The following is an 18,120-nucleotide window of genomic DNA, read 5'->3' as shown; positions in this document are numbered from 1 at the left end:
TCGTTTGCATTGTATGAAGGGTGGGAAGACATTTGGTCCGTTTGCTGCACCGGAAAAGGTACATGGCTTCTCCCTGCGTTGCAGACTGAAACGCGGCCCTGAAGACTGGACCGGTGTCATCGAGAAGGGAAACGCTCATCATGTATTCCCATTCCCGACTGACTCCTTCGTCGCCTCGGACATCAAGGCCGGAGCTCGACAATCCGCAAGTCTTACCTGTGCCCGGCATCGTCTTTCCGGCCTCACTACGCACAAGTCGGGCCGTCTCTCTTACAGAAGACTTGTGCAAGTTAAACATTCAACCACGCTGGGTGACGAGAATGGGAGAGATTTGGGGGCGCTTCAACGATGCATGTTGTAGGATCTCGACATGACTCCAAGGGAACGAGGATGTTGGATAAAAAGGACTCGTTGGTTACAACAAACGGTCTGGAACATCGACTACTAATGAGACAAGTCTCACGGCTTGCAGAGTGCCTCGCAGTTTACGCATAGTCGGTGCATCGAAGCGGTCAGACGGAGCGGGAATCGGGACACCATGGCTACACCTCAGTCTCGCTTGTTGAGCGTGATGTTGTGATTGATTGGAAGAGGAGCCAGACTATCTAATAGATTGCAACACTATCTTCGCTGCTATTCCTACAGGAGACAATAGGCCATTGTGGGTATCCAGATGCACGCTTTTATCCAGGCCAGATACTCCAGGCAGCCATATTTGACCGTACCCCATTATTCCAGATTGCCATGCTAGATGGAGAGTGAGCAAAGGTGCTTTCGCATAGCCTGCGAGTCACCGAAAAAGCGCTGTGGCTGTGGACATGATTGAGGGCTGGCGGCTTCCTCTAGCACTGCTTTCCTCAGCCTGCTTGTTGCACACCTTCTTGTGGCCGATCGAGAGACCTATATCGCATCTGTTCTACTGCGTCACGATATGAACCCATCTCCAGCATTGACAATGCTTGCGCTTCTTCTAGCATCGATGAAAAGATCTTCGCACTCGGCAACGTCGTCGAGATCGATCTCCTTCTTGTGATTGACTCGTGCCAGAATATTTGCAGGCGTGAGCAACTGCAGCGCGTATCGTAGACTGACTTTGACTCCATGTTCAGAAATCTTCTCGAGGGCTGGCTCGGTGATTGCCAAGCCCTCCGTTTTCGTTCGTAAGCGGACGATGAGCTTGACTTCCCCTGGGGTGTATGTATTGGTGGGTACGATCAGTATGCGGGCGAGGAGATCCGGTGGGATCCCATGAGCGGCGACGATATCTTCTGTGCCTCGTATGGTGCATTTTCCACGATTTGAGGCAAGTATGACAATGGGTGAAATGGGAGATTCGAGGGCGCGGTTGAGGTAGGTGAAACATTCGATGTCAAGCATGTGCACCTTCGCAGATTCGTCAGTCACGAAGCATCTTTGCACAACGGTGTCGGCCTACCTCGTCAATGAAGAGCACACCTGGCACAAGCTCAGCGACCCCTTGATCGATATACCGGCTTACGACTTTGTTGATCTCCTCTCGTAGCTTGTCTGTGATCTCTGTCTTTTTCGGCTTCATGAGCTGACCCATCATGCTCATGATATCTTGTCCGCCCTGCGGCCTTGCATTCGCTATATCGAGGTCATGTAACGTCACGTCCTGCACTATCTCTTTCTTCTTATGCACTTCGCCCTTGGGTATCGGCACATACTCCTCCGCCTCTAGGTCGAATTCCGTAGCATATGCATCCGATCTCCCGACCCTTTTGCAAGCTCCGGTGTTGGCCTCAATGTAGATTACATCCCCAACGACAACCCGCTCTTTTTGTATTGCTTCGTAGATTGAAGGATCTAAGCGCAGCTTCTTGGTGCCTTTGTAAGATTTGAGACCAATGAGTAGATGGCTGATTGTTTTTCCATAGCCTCCTAAAGGGTTGTCGGATTCTTCTGGCGTGAGCTCGGTTACCTCTCCTTCGTAGACCTCCTTAGTCTCCCGAACTCGTAGACCTAGGCTCCTGATCAGCTACACAATGTCAATGCCAAGGTTAAGTACGAACCGATAGCCCTCCGGAAATTTTCCATCAATGCTTCGGTCTTCTTGACCTCGGTCGAGTAGACCTCGCTGCCGACTATCGGGCAAAATGGCACCTTGGTCCCAAGCTCTTGTGAAACAGCCAGAGCCAGTGCTGTTTTTCCTGTGCCCGGTCCACCAGCTAGTAGGACTGCGCGCCCTGACATCTTCTTGGACTTTATGAGATCCACCACAACGCCGCATGCCTGTTGTGGTTCGAGAAGATTAGCTATGTTCATTATTTGCAAGCCTGCAACGACTGAATGGCCTTGACATACTTCTCTTGCAGCCAGCTGGCCGACAAAGCCACCGCTTGCGCTCTCTGCGTAGCCATCGCTCCTTAAACCCAGGCCTTTGATGTGGGTATGAGCTGCAGTTCTGTGTTCGCGCGAGTTGCCCTTGACCTCGCTGATTGTGACCATTACGAGAGAGGTTGGAAGAGACGGCAAGCTCTTGATCGCTTAACGATCTTGGCGTACGAGTGCTTGGTGTAGGCAGGAGAGATTACTCTGAAGTGTCATGGATGTTGGGTAATTTGTTTGGATTGGTATAGGTATGGTTGTGCACGCGATTGAAGCACAGAGCATCTCGGAGTTTTCCGAGGGCGCCTCGCTCACTCAAGCCCTGCCGCTTTTAATGACTGAGCTGGGTGATTACTTTAGGCTGAAGTACCGCCATAACCTACCTTAGTCTACAAGATTTATTCTATGTTTCAAAATATCTTTGCACCGTCCCACCTATATCATGACACCATCGTTACAGCTGCCAAAAAGAGAAATTTCCCACGGGAAAGGAAAGATTTTGATGAACAGAGAGGGATTCGAACCCTCGCCACTTACGTGACCAGGATATAATGTCAAGGTAACCTTAACCTGGCGCCATAACCACTGGGGAATTGTTAGTCTTTGATCACAATTAATTCCATTGCGAAACAACATACACTCGGCCATCTGTCCAGGATGTTGATTATGCAGAAATTTCTTATTTGAATATATACCACACATTATAATATGGGTGACATCAATATCTCGAGATTCAAGCATTCCCTCGCCAATAACAGTCAGTCGATTTGGGATTTTGGATCACTTCATCAATCTTGTAGGGTTGCAACCTACAAATGTTATCGAGTGTCCTTTTGCTTACATAATCACAGAGGAATGTCTTCGCTGCTGCTATGTTTTGATTCTTAACATGATTGGTTAGAATGTTCATCATAGTCTATAACCGCCTTCTCTGCTCTCTACCTTCTGTAAGTGTTCTTTCATTTCCTGTGTGTATACAAAAAAAGCACCCAACATCTATATGGACGTTAGATGATACTTGCTGTTGCAAATGCGACGATCAGGCGCGCCTCAATGATTCAGCAAGATAGGACGTGTCTCGAGGGAATACGAAGGCCTGAATATCACGTTTTCACCTCTCATTCATGTGTGCACGAGGCCATCTACTAGTATCCACTGGAGTTGGATGAGGCAATCCCGTGGTCATTCATGAATTGAGCGTAATGTGTCTCATGCTCTCGAAATGTTAATGCTGTGGTAGATACTAATAGCTCGCTTGTTTTAGACAAGAGTGCGAAGAGATGAGGAAAGCTCCGACGGCTTCGTACTATGCAATCAATTGTTACCTGGTAGTGGGGGTTCGGTGAATTGGAGTGTATTTGCAATAATTGAGGATTTTGACCAAACATATAGTCAGTTGGCTAGTGAAACGTTCTATTTTCCTTGCCATGCCGTCAATTATCTCGGGCTTCCATATCTTTTTCAGGCTGACTTGAAAACACTGCCACCTTTTCCTGGGATCTCTGATTTTGAGCTGATCCAAGGCATCTAAGAGCTCATCTGCTATCTTCTTGCAGTCTTTGGCTCTCAGCATGACGTCGACTTGGCCACAATATTTCTCAAGCGCCTTTGCAGGCCCAAGAGGTAGGATATCTTCCAATATGACATCAAGCATCATCTGATGAAGGTTAGTTCTCGAACGAATGCTCAACCACCAGATCGTTACTCAAGCGGCCAAGAGACTGGGTGATGCTCTCGAGCTCCACACTTTCATCTGCTAGACCATTGGAAGACATGTACAATTCTTGGTTTTGGGATACTAGCCGGCAGCCAGAATCCATGAATTGGACTGTATTGCTCGCAACGCCAAGAGCAGCAAGGCCCTCGAAAGCCATGCTGAATCAAAGGTTCCAATTTTCTAGGATCTGAAGGCAATTGCAATCTAGAAAAAGACTTGAAAAGAGGGAAGGCATTCAGATACAAAATCAGCTTTAATATACAAAAATATGATATCCACAGGACTAAGGGCAACAACGCCCGGCCAGTTGATGTTGGCAATATTGATCAAAGTCCTGCTACCGGCATTTGAGAACTGTAAAACGAACGATGCGGGGCTTTCTGGACTTTTCAAAAGGGAGCTGTTCCTCGATGCGCGCAAACATGAGGCGTCGGGGTAAGAGCAAGGGTTGGTGCAGCAGCACAGCCTACCACATGCATCAAGGACGCGAAAGCCTCATGCAAAGCTTACGGAGGTCAGCACTAAAAGTGCTGCACGCCAAGATCTCGAATAGTGCTCCGCCTGAAGGGTTACGTGAATAATGCCAAGTCCGACAACTAACGGCACCCTGTCACTGCCTGTCCTTGTGATGATTGCTTTTACTCTCATCCATCTCTTTTTGAAGCCCAAGCTCACGAACTCGAAAAGTCAAGAAAAGCCCCGCAAATTGCTGTCAGAGTGGTTCATGGAGGCAAGCAGTATGTCGCCAACTCTAGCTTCTTTGACATGAAAATTACTACCACTCCCTCATCATCGATACCAAGTAGACTCTGCAGCCATAATCATGGATGGACTACATGCTAAGGTCATGGGTTACACATGTTGACCATGGGTATGCGTATTGATCTTTCTTCGAATAATAGTTAGTTGTGACTGATGAGCAAAAGCACATAAGCACTCAAATAGGACGGAAGGAGGTTGGTACTTACGAGGAAAACTGAGGTACCTAAGATTATCTTCATCTTGCTGAGGATTGGATCTAACCCCTTTCCCGCTAGGCGAAGCCTCTGACCAATGATGGTGGAGCTGAGTCAGACGTCAAGTCATCGCCCTACAATTGCAAGCCACCTTGGAACCGTAGAATGCTAAGCAGGCATTCTCTCCGCGTAGCAAATGCTAATTACTGGAGCTATGTAGCGCCGATTCAAAGAATTCATGCATCTGCCTATCATTACCTAGTCCCCAATGCCAAACACTCGCGAGCCGCGGGGACACGCCGCTCGTTGAATCGAACGTTTGAAAGGCTGTGTAATCTCTTCCCGAGAATCAGTCAATCTCACCGACCAAATATCAGATGCAATCTTCTCCTTCGGGGACACAATCAGCATTCTCGATACAAGTCTCATGGAGATATCGTCTCAGACTGATGCCGACGGTTCAATTGGCGATTGGCCGCAGAGGTTGTTGCACGTACCTACCATGACTTCCTATGAATGGCAAGCCGGCCACGTATACGGGGGGCACATCAAGCCCAGATACAGCGCAATTTCGTACACCTGGGGTCGCTATCGACTGAACTCAGCCCTCGAGAGACCTCATGTCAAGCCCATCGAGCTCGATGGGGTGGACTGGGAGATCCCACGGATTGATGACTCTCATTTCACTGTAGGGCAATTTGAGGAGCTCATCCGTCGAAGTATTGAGCCCAACTCCTACTCCGGTCACAATCCTGCCTTCACCCCTTCTAAAATCGAGTTCGTCTGGCTTGATGTTGCTTGTATTAATCAAATACCCAGTCATCCTCAAATGGCAGTCGAGATAGGGCGCCAAGCACGAATCTTCAGAAAGGCCAAACATGTTATCGTGTGGCTCAACCAAGCCACACTGCAAGGCCTTGAGAGAGAGATTAACGGCATTGTTGCAGCTGCAGCAACTGCTGAGCCGCGCCTGACCCAGACTCTTCGCCCTGAGGATCAATGGACCAGCATACCAGGATCAAAGTTCAAGATGACCCTGCTTAGAAATGAACGATGGCTAGCCTCAATGATAAAAGAAACCAAGGCAAAGATCAAGGAAAACTGGTTTGGAATAGTGGCAAACACCCGTCGGATGCTCCTCCAAGGTGATGAGCAATGGCTAGCCTCAGCACTAGAGAACATTACTTTGTTAACCGAAGAACGATGGTTCAGCTCGTTGTGGACGCTACAGGAGGCCTTCCTCAGCCAGTGGGCTTATGTAATCTCTGGAGAAGTGGAAGCTCTTCGCGTTGGTTCTCCACAGCTCAGAGATATCTTCACGGCATGCGAGACTCTCAATGCTGTATGCAAAAGAAGTGTAGCTTATAAGCAGGCGCTGAGTCTGCCGACAGCAGATACAGAAGTTCGCCTCATTGACATGATTGAGCGGAGTGGTCTTGCGGCGCTTGCTATGGAGAATCCTATGGCTCTTTACACTGTGGCATCAAATCGCCTGACTTCAAGACCCGTAGATCGCGTTTACGGAATCATGCAAGTTTTTGATTTTCAACTGGGCATCTCAGCACCCCACGCAGACAAGGGGGCGAGCCCCAATTTGCCAGAGCTGGAGTTACAGCTTGGACAGGATTTACTTACGAAGTATCCTATTATGAGCCAACTGCATGTTCACACCCAGCCTGCAAGGCAAGGTCAGGCCTGGAGAGTCAGCAGTGACTCGAGAGTTCCTGAGCTGGCTTCCAAAGTAGGTTATTTTGTCACTAGCAGCTTTCTAGGGGATCACAAATGTTTATGCCAATTCTCATCTACAAAGGTTGATGGCAACTCTTGTGCCTCATTCGTAGGCAAGATCTGCTCCTTCGAAATTCTACAAAAAGCCTGGAGCTCCATGGATCGTCATATACTTCCTAGGAGGAGAACTGGGAAGAAGAGCACACAGCAGATTATAGTGGACTCATCGGCGCTATTGCCATTTTCTCTTTTCACTGATGACCCCACACAAGATATACCAAGAGATGAACGACAGCATAGACTGGCAGCCGAGTTGGTCACCCTTTGTTCCCGGCAAGGGCTTTCGATATATGTCTTACTATTAGGCCGTTTCAGCGACGACCAGCATACTGAAGGTTGGTGGAAGCTGGCGGGAGGTAGTAACTCCGAGTTCAATGGTGATCGCTTCAATATTGGCTTGATACTGATCCAGAAAACGAATGCAGAGGTGTGGAGTAGGTCGGGAATCTGTATCTGGGACCTTGGTCAGACAGCCTCCGGCCAGAATTCTGCACTACAGAATGACTTACTGGAGGGTAATGCCAACGACTGGAAATTGCTTTCAGGACTCTTTGAATAGATCGCTAACGCTGTAGTCTTCCCAAAATCTGGCAGTCCCATTTTTGGCAGACTCGACATGTCCTCAAGACTGCATCAGGAGTTTGCTGCGAGCCCAGACCGTTGATGCGCTTACACAAAGGCAGGTCAAAGCTAGCATCATGAGGAGGAGGCTGTCCAGCTCGAATGCACGTCCAGGCTCTATTCTCTTTCAAAACAAAAGGGGCTCCATCGAATGGAAGAGAGAACGTTTACCAACACTTGAGCAGAATGCTTCGCAAAGCAACTGCATTCTTGTCCCGAATGCATAGGTTCTCAAGAGTTGTTCATTGAGCCCCAGACCTCCCCTCAAGTCTTCCAAGAAAATGTCAAGGAAAGACGGCGAAGGTACTTGGGGAGTTTGGATATTGAGCTCAACACGTTCGTTGATCCCGCCTCTGAGTGGTCTCGAATATTATTACATTTCTCAATGGCGTGTATCGGAATGTCGTAGAGTATGAATGGGACTCTATCCATGGTAATGTATGGAGTTGCAGATTAAGATCCTGCTATAGAGCTCCGGATGGATTCGCCAATACCAAGCAGGTATCGACGAGCTCGACTCACCAGTCAGTGAAACGAAACACCGAATTTGTTGACTATTCCCCGGGCATTGCTGGGATTCAAGCGGGACGTAACATAGAATACGGCTGGATTCGCTGGGTAAGGCTTACAGTTCGAGATGACTTTTGAATGGCGTATCGTGCATGGATTGATCCTTTGGGCGCAGTCGACAGGTATTCCCAGTTACGGAAGTGGCGCGATTATCATCCTCAAGCCGCATCCCCGTTGATATTTGACAAGGGAGCGTTGCGCCCACAGCATGTAGGTAGAGAGAGAAAGGTCTCGTGCGCAAGGCAGGCTATTGGTGCAACTCGCTATTATCGCCTGCTCTCCGAGGGTCAGATACCAACCCGCGAAATGGGAAAATCACAGCGTTAAGCCACTCGACTATAACCCAAGTGTCTCTATCGTCGAAATTGCAAGAAGCTTCCTGAACCACCTATACCAGTATAACAATACGGCAATCGCTTGGAAAAGGCTTCAAGTCTGCTTTTTGCACATGGCCATCGCATCGGCTACATATTCGGATCACTCGTATCTCCGAATTGCAGCATGGTATATGGACTCCCTGTCTTACTCCGGAAAGATTTAGCAAGCACGGGTGAGGGCATATCAACGGGGAACAATACTCGATGGATCATGGCTAGTTTAACTGCTACATGGGTCGTTTTGTTAATAACGGTCTCTGGAGTCAAGGACCAGTCCTGGTTCTTAGTCGGTATTGGGGCTCAGGGGATGATACACACACTTGTTGTGGCAGGCAAATCTCGTTCGCCGTCTGCATTCGGAATTCCTCTAACATACCGCGAATACTTTCTCGGAGAATAGGCCATGGGCTCTCTGAATGGCGGTCAAGAAAGAATATCCAGGCATTGGCGTTACATTGCTGTCCATTTGCTTTCCTGGAAAGCTGGGGGAGGATGAAGATGACGATTGAGATCAGTAAAGGCGCACTGAGAAAGAGAGGTATAAAGCAGAGGAAGCCAGGCTACAGGAGCCTTACGGCTCAGATGTATGAAAAGTGCAACGCTCTAGCTGCAGGATTACCAAGGAAATGTAGCACATCCAAGTGGTCCGTCAATTGGACCAGCTCTTCTTCTACCTGCTTGGCATATCCCTACACTCGTCTTTTTCCCCAGCCCTCCTTCCCTTGAATTCTCATTGAAACAATCGACACAGTTCTGTACCAAATGCTCCATTCCTTCAAAGCCTAGGACTGCAGAAGGTTTGTCTACCCATGGCTGCAATCATCTCGTTGCTTCACGAATTCCTCAAGACCTCAGTGACTCTTCTGACTTTGCGGAAGTGTTGGTGCAAGCGAATAGATTATAGACTATACCGAATGTCTGTTATGGCTGGAGATATGTGACTGGTCTGCATCAACATAAGGAGGGAAGGCGTGCAGGCGGGCATACTCCGGATTATATATGCAGACCCACTTGAGACTTTTCCCCTCTAAGCAGTCAGTCTGTGGCTCACAGTAATATAGGCAGCTGCAGGGACCGCATCTCAGCCTCCCTGGCGCCTTGAATCCACTTGAACGTCGAGTGAGCTATCTGTCCCAAGCCAGGGCTAGTGGCCATAAGCCACCAAAAACCAACACGAAGCTCGGTCACAATCAAAATCCCAACTCTGAGGAGCAAGTACTCCTCCCCTCATGTACACAAGACGAATCATTGGTCCACAAACAGAACAATCTCCGGAGCAGTACCCGCAGAACGTTTGATGCTATCTTGCCCTCAACGGGTTCGCTCTGCGTGAACCTCTTCCTCCAGCAAAACTAGCCGCGCTTGACCAACAGACTCCGTCGCAGATAGGACGCCGTCAAGTCGAGCATGGATGGATGAGATCCCTTGAGCCGACTTGCATATATCTACATCCAAGGCGGCCAGAACAGTGAGGCCATCGTCGATGGACTTGGTTGAGGGTTTTGTTACGTCCTTCAAGTTGGAGGTAGAAGATTTGACAACCTCAGGGGTTGTGATTGATTGGGCTATTAGGGTCTGACTGATGTTGCCAGAGATGTGCAGTCTACAAGCCTCTGAAGATGTTGGCTCAAACGAGTGAACTCTATCGAGTACAAACATAGTAAGTGAATGAGGATATTATAACGTTCCTTTTCGTTCTCGCTTATTTTCCTTCTTCTTTCTTTCCGAAAATCCAAAACCTCAACTATATGATCTGTCAACTACGAAAACAGTCCTTTAAAACGCGCATCTTTCGAGATGTGGCATTCCTATTCTCTTATGTAGATTGCCATCATAACTGGGACATGTCAGTCAGTACCACGCTTGTAGGATATCTCCCCATCAACACGCGCTCAACAGCAGCTTGACCGCCTCGACAAGCGCATTTCGCTTATACGCACTCAAAAACCCATGCTTTTATGGATCTCTAGGAGCAGTCGTGACCATGGACTCATTCTCCATGTCCCGTGGTCCTCTACTTTGAACGCGAACCCTCTTTTCATTGCTTCATCAGGATGATCCCACGCTTTCTCCTTGTTGTAGGATCTCTAGCATGCACGAGCTCTGCCTTCGTTCCTTCAACGATCAATATCACCAGAAGCTCAACTGTCTCGAACCTGACATCCACGCATCTCCGAAGTTCCTCTCATACTTCCGTGGCGGAAAGTAATTTTCGGATGCAATATTGTACCAAGATTGAAAGTTGGTCTCTCCCGAAACTGGAACCCGACGACTGTTTGGGAGTGCTCGATTATTTCTATCTCGAGACATATGACGAAGGCCACCGCAAATCAAAAGAGTTCAGGGCTCCAGGCGCAAAGAAAACTACACATTCACCGCCGCAACGGACTCCTCGAAAATACACATTCCGTAAGGCTTATCCACCAATGATAATGCTGTCATTTCACTACTTCTTTGGCATCCATTCCACCACGGAATCATCATGGTTCCAGAGTGTCAAGGTCGAATTGTTCCAAAAGCCACCGTTTGCTGCTAACATCCTTTCCTTGAACTAGGCACATGTACGCTGGCGATAGTCATGCTTTCAGATTTCCCAGATCCCGCTCAGCTGCCCGGGGGCTCGAAGACGGGATTAACATCGGACACGACGACCTACTATAATATCTGGAAAGTAGCCAAAGGCTTGGTTAAAAATTGTATCGAAAGTCAGGGAAAGGTGGGGTGGCAGCTAACAGGTGAGATCTCTGTCATCCACTCTCCCGAATTTCTTGCTTCAATACTCTCACGGTCCTTGTCCTACATGTGTTGTTATGCATCTGTACCCGAGTTCACGGCTGACATTCTCATCCTCGTCTTTGAATCGGCGAAGGCGCATATCAGAGCATTGGAGTATTCATCTGGTCTACAGGTTCTGAAGAAGATCGACTAATTGAAGCTGATGAGCCACGGTTCACATTCCCGACACTGGAAGCGCCGGTCAATGGCTCCGCAGTGGACCTTTGAGAATCGAACTCGACGATTACCGAAGCAGTCCGGAGACGTTGTAGTTTCAACGGTTCACACAAGGTTACCTCTTACGAATAGGGATTACGGAATAGAACCCTAGATGGATCGAAAACAAGAGCACGCAATACCGAGATTCGTCCGAAAGAGAGAGCAGAACTCGATTTTGAGACTCCCACATTACGATGTAGCAAGATACAGTCTCACTCATATTTTCCTAGCGTTACACATTTGCTTTCCAAATCCAACAAGCCCCCGGAGTGCTCTAAAAAGCTTCCACTGTTGTATGCCATTTGATTGATGTCACCTTCTCAACCGCCGTCAAATCCATTATCGCTACCGCGATGTCTTCACCATCATCCAATTTTCCCTTTATCTCAGGCTCTCTCTGCAATGCCCAGAACTACCCTAACGCTTCATGGGTTATCCCGCAACGAAGCGCTTGTTCTCAATCCAGTGCATCGGTCCAAGAAGGTTTCCAGGTATCACCTCTATAGAACCAGATTTGATACCCTAGCAGTGCGGCCAGAAAATGTACCAGCAAAAATGCATACCTGCAAACCAAGCTGCATACCTGCAAACCAAGCTCTAGATAGCCCGCTTTCTCTCGGCTCAAATGTTTGCGGAACCACAAGATTGTGCTGGCGGTCATCGCAAGGTCTCTACCGCCAGTTGTGAGCTGTTGGGCAAATCCGCCTTTACCAGAAATCTCAACCAATACAGTGACATTTACAGATAGGGTAATTGGGCACAACAGCACCAAAGCGAACTAAGAATTGCTTTCAAATCTCTTGTCCGACAAAGTGAGTTCGACTACCAAAGTTACCGAAAGACTTAGAAGGTGAAGGAACATGCTTATTTCGTCTTCGTAGCTATCTTCTCTGTGGGTCCTCTGAACTAACAAGCTCGGAAGACCCATGAATGGCGTCGCGCTGACGACGAAATAAGTAAGGCGACCGGAGATTTCGGTTTCAATCGTTTTACCCGAATTGATTTGGTCGAAAAACGGAATAGACTTATGCCAGTTTCCCTCGGACATTCGAACCATAAATTCGAGGACGACGAAAGAGCTCAAGAATATACTGCCTCACCATGGCGTTGTCGGAACTCCACTCACGGCGTAGAGTCAGATCATCTGAGGGACCGCACCGAATGCGAACGATACGAGCCGAAAAGGGGTGTTTCTCTGTAGACTAGTGAGGCTACCCTCTTCAGCCCGATCGCCCATGCCACGGAATCGTAGTTCCATCACATTAACGCTGATGCTGTCGAAAATAACACGAAACACCATACGGAGTGCGTCCAAGACGCGGATGATAGGCGAAGACCGTAGGACGAAGCCATATTTGGAAGGGAATAACCTGAGTATCATACCCGAAGGTTGGGCCATGGTGTTCAGCGCGATAGCTGTCAGACACCAAAATACAGATTGCCATAATACTCCATTCGGCTCGAATTCCACGTCAAGATCCGGCACATCCTCGATAGAGCCCCTGACCCAACCAGAAAAGGACCTCCTTCCGATATCACTCAAAACCACAAGCCAAACAAACCATTCCGCCTCCCCCTGGCCACTTTGCAGGAACGAGACCAGCTCGTCGTCCTGATCGCGGCGAAGAACCGGAAAAACGAGCGTGGAGCCGTCCGCCTCACAGCTTCCTGCAGGCGGAAGATTCGATGGACTCTCACCCCCGATAGTCCCAGCCGAGGAAACCGACCGCAGTCTTCCATTCGCGAGGTACGAAGCAGCAGACTGCCATCGCTACCGACCCTCTACACCGAGTCGAAGTCGACGAGGGAAAAATCTCACAAGGAAATGAAGACGCGGTCCGTGATTCGCATCAGCGCCCGCAAGCCTGCGAGGTTGAACGTTGTGGGACATCTCGCAGGCGTAGCCATCTTGGGGCTTGGAAGATGATATCGGCCGACCGGAGCTGCATGATGCTTCTCGTTATCCAAAAGAAAGGCCGAGACGGATTCCGCGAACCGTTGCGACTGGAGCAGAAGGGTGGTTGCTAAAGGTCTGTTACTATCTAAAACGTAACGTATACTAGTATCGCCACATAGCAATACACAACACCAAACGATACAGTCAGAGATCAGCGTAACGTGGCCAGGGAAAGACTCGGCTACATAAGCAGCGTTGTGATGATGCGAACGGGAGTGAGTAAAGGGGCGAGGGAGAGGAAGCAGAGCTTCCGAGTATAGACGGCAAGATGTCACATCATGCGCACTATGCCCCCCACGTTGTGCTCAAACATGAGAATATTAAGGCGATGGGACATGAAGAGGTGTTTTGGAGTGGGATACTCCAAGAGCGCGACATGCCCTCATTACTCCTCTCGCGATCAACCCTCTAACAAGAAATGTCCCCTTCAAACTAAAAGATCAGAGCCATCACTCACGATCATAGTCAAACTCAACCGCATCACCGCCCTTAGCACCCTCCCGGCTCTCAGCGTCCGCGGTGCAGCCATCGCGGACGAGGCCAACGTCCAAAACAGTCGTCAACCCCGCCCCCGGTTCCGACGATCCGAAGATCTGGCGCCCAACCTGAACCCAGAGGGCAGGAGATGCCTTGAGCGGTTCCACCGCCATGCTCGACTACTTCACCCGGACGTACCGCACCGGCTTTGCCGCGGCCGTTGAATCTCACCCTCAGTGCCGACCCGCCGTGCCAACGAGACCCCCCCGGGAACTGCCAGTGTATGATCGTCTAGGTGATGTCCGATGCTCATCTCACGTCCTGGAACGGGGACATCCGCAAAGGGTCGTCCAATCAAATCATCAGCACGGGTGTTTCGAATGCGGGCGGATTGGAGCTCCAGAGCGCGGGAACTCCATGGTGGGTGCGTTTGGGATTCAGGGGCCCGGGCGGCAGGGAAAGGGGGAGCTGCTGACTTGAGGCCGTACCTCGGCATGCCGGAGTGAAGGTCGTTGCGATCATAGGCCGGTGGTGGTGATGGCGGTGGTGAGCAGTGGGAAAAGCATCTCGGTCGCGGCTGGCCTAGTCGTTCATCTATATACAGATAGCCAAAAATAGAATTCCGTCTTCCCTCAAACCATGAGGAGTCTAGTACCCGTCTGGACTTGACGCCGATCAAGCGGTGCCCGGTCAGAAAAGCCAACTGCCCCATCCGAGGAGGTCCGTTGAATCTTCCATAGCCACACTCAACCCCCTCAATCGCTGCGTCCCCAAGTCGCCGCGATCCCAAACGGGGTCATCGCACCGTCCCACACCCAATCACATACCGTTTCGTCAACGAGAGCTGACCAGTCTCGCAGGATATGGGACCCTTCAATTCGAGAAAATCCCCTCCAGTTGCGATGAGAAATCCACATGGGAAGTATCATTCGGCGAGGCGGACGCGCTGACAGCTCCGCACGAAAGGGTCTCATAAACCATGACTATTCCACATCTCGGCGCCCCAGGAAGACGGAAGTCTATTCACGACTGAGTTGGGACGAGGGGATGTTCCTTGTAGGGTGGGGGCTGCAAAAAGGATATCAAGGCTTGGCACCTTCGTCTGTCTCCCACCCGCACTGGTCTATATCATAATATCTGGCGCTGAGACAATCAATGTGTATGAGACAGAGATCGATAGTATACACTTGGTCTGTAGAGACCAACAATCAATGATTAGTAGAGTATTCTAATTGTGAGATTATTTCCCGAGGGAAAGGGAACGAGTACTTTAGCATTGGAGAAATGTCTATCAAGAAGATGCTTGAGCTTACCGTTGTGTTCTTCTTATCGTGAGTAGGGCACTGATCAAAATCTTGGTTATCATTGTTGTAGGCGGTTTGGCGGTGTGGGATCAAATCAGGATGCCAAGAATTATAAGCATCCTGCACACGCTGACATCAGACTCGGAGCGCGGGGTCTCGCATGCAAGAGCGACTTCTTGTCCAATCAAATGCACTGTTGCCTGTTTGCTGGTCGCGCACGTCCGATGCTACACAAGCACTCGTAGAATTGAACAATCCTACGGACATCATCCATGAATTCCACAACATCGTCGTTGCAACACAAAACCTTCCCTCTCGAATAAACGGGTGGCTCACAGAACCACAACTGACCGACGCAGCATGGATCCTGAACCAACAACATGTCGGATTCGAGTCAGATGGGGGAGCGGTGATGTTCCCCATGTACACGCCATACGAAGCTTGAAAGATATCAAAGATTTACCCGATATGACAAAAGAATTGCAACAACGATGGGCTGAAGAGATCGTGAGGTTATTCTTATCAAACCCCGGTCCAATTGCGGCCATCAGACCCTGGGATATCCTTCTGCACCAACATGGTTCCGTCGTGGCATTGTCGTCAGAAAAGGGAGGTCGGAGCTTCTACCCCTCTCGTTTCCGGATCCCTCCTCACAACGTCCTCGGGCTTGACGAGGGAGAGAGGGTGACGCGAGCGGAGAGGTTTGCATTAGGTACTCTGCTCTACGAGGTCATGACAGCAAAAGAACCCTTCGAGGAGCTGAGCGAGGAGGAGGTGCAGGACCATTACCGTCATGGCATTTTCCCAGATGACGTCTTCTACATGGCGATGGGGCCTTATATCCTTGGGTGCTGGAGTCTGGAATTCGAGAAAGAGATGGAGAGACTCCGTAAGTAGTTCGTGTAGGCTATTCGAGCATTGTTGACGTTCCCTAGTCGCTGAATCCGGCCAAGTACCAATTGGTGGTCGATTTCGTGCGTACGCCAAAGCTCATCCCTTCCTTCTTGCCTCCCAGGTCGTAGGTGGAGTCGCTATGACAGCTTCAGTCATTGCACTCCCTGCCCTGGGACTAGCTGGGTTTGCAGCAACTGGTCCTGTTGCTGGTACAGCGGTGACCGCTTGGCAATCGTCCATCGGAATTGCACAAGCCGGTAGCTTATTTGCGTGGTGTCAAAGCGCGGCCATGGGGGGCGGAGCAGCTGTTAATGGGATCATTGCCTGTGGCGCGGTAGGTGGAGGTGTAGCATTGGCAGCCACGGGTGGAGCGATCGCAGGTGGGCAAACGGTGTTGACGCCGGAGAAGATGAAGGAGATGTTTCTGATGGCGTACCGCAAGGAAAACAGCGGACTCAAGCCTATTGAGGCCGCGGACGAGTCGACAAGCTAGAGTATGACAACAACAAAACGACAGCGCATATATGACAGGGAGCTCCAGCACTAGACGACACCTGTGAAGTATTCAGTAGTAGAATGGACTTCACTCGATCATGACCTGTTGCATGCCAAACATTCCACGCAATCGGGAACCGTCATCGTAAGCGTCCAAGATGTTTGTGCTGATGTCCTGTTCCGGGTCGCTGGGGGTTATCACATTTACGCAGCCTCAGGACAATTCTCATCTCTCTCTTTCTGACTTCGACAAATGGCTGTTCTGGACTGCTGTGCGGAATGGTTCGCTAAAGGATGGCATTCTATCAGGTCAGCGTTAGCAGTGTATTTTACACAGACAAATGCTTTTAGCTCACGTCTGCGGTCCTGTAATGCCTGATGATCGAGCTATGCTTATGCTGCAAGCCGCAAGACCGTGAATTTAGGTAATGCACGGTTCCTAGACCGCCATTGAAGAGCTTCAGTAAGCGTACAGGTAGCATGCCCTCTGTGATAAAAGGCAATCAGTCCATAAAGGACAATGTAATTGGGCAGATAAAATTGGAGCCGTAACCTCCTCCGAGGCTTCCCAAGAATAACTTAGTTCACCATAAAGAAAGAGATATCCTGATCACAATGGTGTTCTTGCAGAAAGCGATTCTACCCTCGTGTCTTCGTTCCTTTTACCCTTTCCTCCCTCGCTGTATCTTTATCATCTCCGCTTCCTCCGCTTTCTCCGCATCAGTTTCCTCTTCCTCTCTATCGCCTTCATGCCGCTCTAGCGCTTGCCGCTGACCTTGAGCCGGCAACTGTATCAGCCACAGGTCGTGAAGAAAACGGTCCAGCATTCGTACCGAGTATGTTCTTTTGCATAGCTTGGCCGGAGAACGAAGAAGAGCTCGGGATGAAGAAGTAAAGCCCCGCCATAGTCAGTATTGCACCTGCGCCGATAATCCTATAGGAAGTGTTATCTAATCAGCACACCAATATCCTGAATGACAGCAGCTCGATCAGTGAGACCCACAACGCTTCTGGCCTTAAAATACCGGCTGGTGAGGGGGCCCGGCTTCAGTTGAATCTAGAGGAGCACCGCAGGCCCGGTCGATTTCTGCCGGTCGTAGCGGTGGCTGTTTTGGATTTCGAAGAGGCGGGAAGGTGGAAATGTGTCTTGATGACGTTTGGGAGAGAAAGGGCCTTTGACTGGTGAGAAGAAGGCGTCTGGCGAAGTAGAGCCGGGTTGTATAGGTTGTTTGGGGGGACATGCTCTCTCAATTGCTGCGGAGCATATCATCCCTGAGGAGATGCGGGAAATTGTAGAGGTTGTGGAGGTCAGGTATGTAATCTGGGATCCTTCTGTAGGACAGTGGGGCAGTGGGGCTACATAGCGGCGTCGCAGATGTTTTGGTTGTGGCATCCACGCGCAACCAAGGTGCCCCTCGCACCATCGCCGATTCAGTACTTTAGCATCCATCGCCAATATTGTTGTACACTAGCATCCGATAGCTCCGCAAAGTTTAAAACATGAGATTCTGAAGTGTGGGGTAGAACACGCTAGAGTACGTTCCGAGCCTTCCTCGTAGCCTCCGGGGAAGCCGGTAAGATAAACGGACCCCTCGGATCCAAGGTCACTCAGTGGTGGTGG

The 18,120-nt window shown here is 49.7% G+C and overlaps 8 protein-coding genes and 1 non-coding gene across 9 annotated transcripts; 2 read left to right on the top strand and 7 right to left on the bottom strand.

The window, feature by feature from the left end:
• Positions 1-924: 924 nt before the first annotated feature.
• Positions 925-2,469, bottom strand: HO173_001219 (uncharacterized protein; the record flags this gene model as incomplete). Its single annotated transcript, XM_037303162.1, has 4 exons — positions 925-1,383; positions 1,436-1,983; positions 2,034-2,253; positions 2,326-2,469. 4 exons carry the CDS (start codon positions 2,467-2,469, stop codon positions 925-927), a joined length of 1,371 nt encoding a protein of 456 aa, XP_037169809.1.
• Positions 2,470-2,852: 383 nt separating this feature from the next.
• Positions 2,853-2,958, bottom strand: HO173_001218. The gene has a single exon. It is a non-coding gene; the product is annotated as a tRNA-Leu (tRNA).
• A 712-nt stretch (positions 2,959-3,670) lies between these two features.
• On the bottom strand, positions 3,671-4,223 carry HO173_001217 (uncharacterized protein; the record flags this gene model as incomplete). Its single annotated transcript, XM_037303161.1, has 2 exons — positions 3,671-4,006; positions 4,044-4,223. The coding sequence occupies 2 exons, from the start codon at positions 4,221-4,223 to the stop codon at positions 3,671-3,673; spliced, it is 516 nt and encodes a 171-aa protein (XP_037169808.1).
• Positions 4,224-5,449: 1,226 nt separating this feature from the next.
• Positions 5,450-7,369, top strand: HO173_001216 (uncharacterized protein; the record flags this gene model as incomplete). The annotated part of the gene is made up of 1 exon (XM_037303160.1): positions 5,450-7,369. The coding sequence occupies one exon, from the start codon at positions 5,450-5,452 to the stop codon at positions 7,367-7,369; it is 1,920 nt and encodes a 639-aa protein (XP_037169807.1).
• Positions 7,370-12,507: 5,138 nt separating this feature from the next.
• On the bottom strand, positions 12,508-13,642 carry HO173_001215 (uncharacterized protein; the record flags this gene model as incomplete). Its single annotated transcript, XM_037303159.1, has 2 exons — positions 12,508-13,143; positions 13,616-13,642. The coding sequence occupies 2 exons, from the start codon at positions 13,640-13,642 to the stop codon at positions 12,508-12,510; spliced, it is 663 nt and encodes a 220-aa protein (XP_037169806.1).
• Positions 13,643-13,778: 136 nt separating this feature from the next.
• Positions 13,779-13,979, bottom strand: HO173_001214 (uncharacterized protein; the record flags this gene model as incomplete). The annotated part of the gene is made up of 1 exon (XM_037303158.1): positions 13,779-13,979. The coding sequence occupies one exon, from the start codon at positions 13,977-13,979 to the stop codon at positions 13,779-13,781; it is 201 nt and encodes a 66-aa protein (XP_037169805.1).
• Positions 13,980-13,990: 11 nt separating this feature from the next.
• On the bottom strand, positions 13,991-14,518 carry HO173_001213 (uncharacterized protein; the record flags this gene model as incomplete). The annotated part of the gene is made up of 1 exon (XM_037303157.1): positions 13,991-14,518. One exon carries the CDS (start codon positions 14,516-14,518, stop codon positions 13,991-13,993), a length of 528 nt encoding a protein of 175 aa, XP_037169804.1.
• Positions 14,519-15,470: 952 nt separating this feature from the next.
• On the top strand, positions 15,471-16,497 carry HO173_001212 (uncharacterized protein; the record flags this gene model as incomplete). Its single annotated transcript, XM_037303156.1, has 2 exons — positions 15,471-15,999; positions 16,046-16,497. 2 exons carry the CDS (start codon positions 15,471-15,473, stop codon positions 16,495-16,497), a joined length of 981 nt encoding a protein of 326 aa, XP_037169803.1.
• A 664-nt stretch (positions 16,498-17,161) lies between these two features.
• Positions 17,162-17,405, bottom strand: HO173_001211 (uncharacterized protein; the record flags this gene model as incomplete). The annotated part of the gene is made up of 2 exons (XM_037303155.1): positions 17,162-17,274; positions 17,333-17,405. The coding sequence occupies 2 exons, from the start codon at positions 17,403-17,405 to the stop codon at positions 17,162-17,164; spliced, it is 186 nt and encodes a 61-aa protein (XP_037169802.1).
• Positions 17,406-18,120: the final 715 nt, after the last annotated feature.

Source organism: Letharia columbiana, assembly GCF_014066305.1.
Source record: "Letharia columbiana isolate WasteWater2 chromosome Unknown Sc0000002_s0, whole genome shotgun sequence".
In the NCBI taxonomy this organism is placed as follows: Eukaryota; Fungi; Ascomycota; class Lecanoromycetes; order Lecanorales; family Parmeliaceae; genus Letharia; species Letharia columbiana.
The sequence above is the reverse complement of the archived record's forward strand: the minus strand, read 5'-3'. Positions and strand labels throughout refer to the sequence as shown.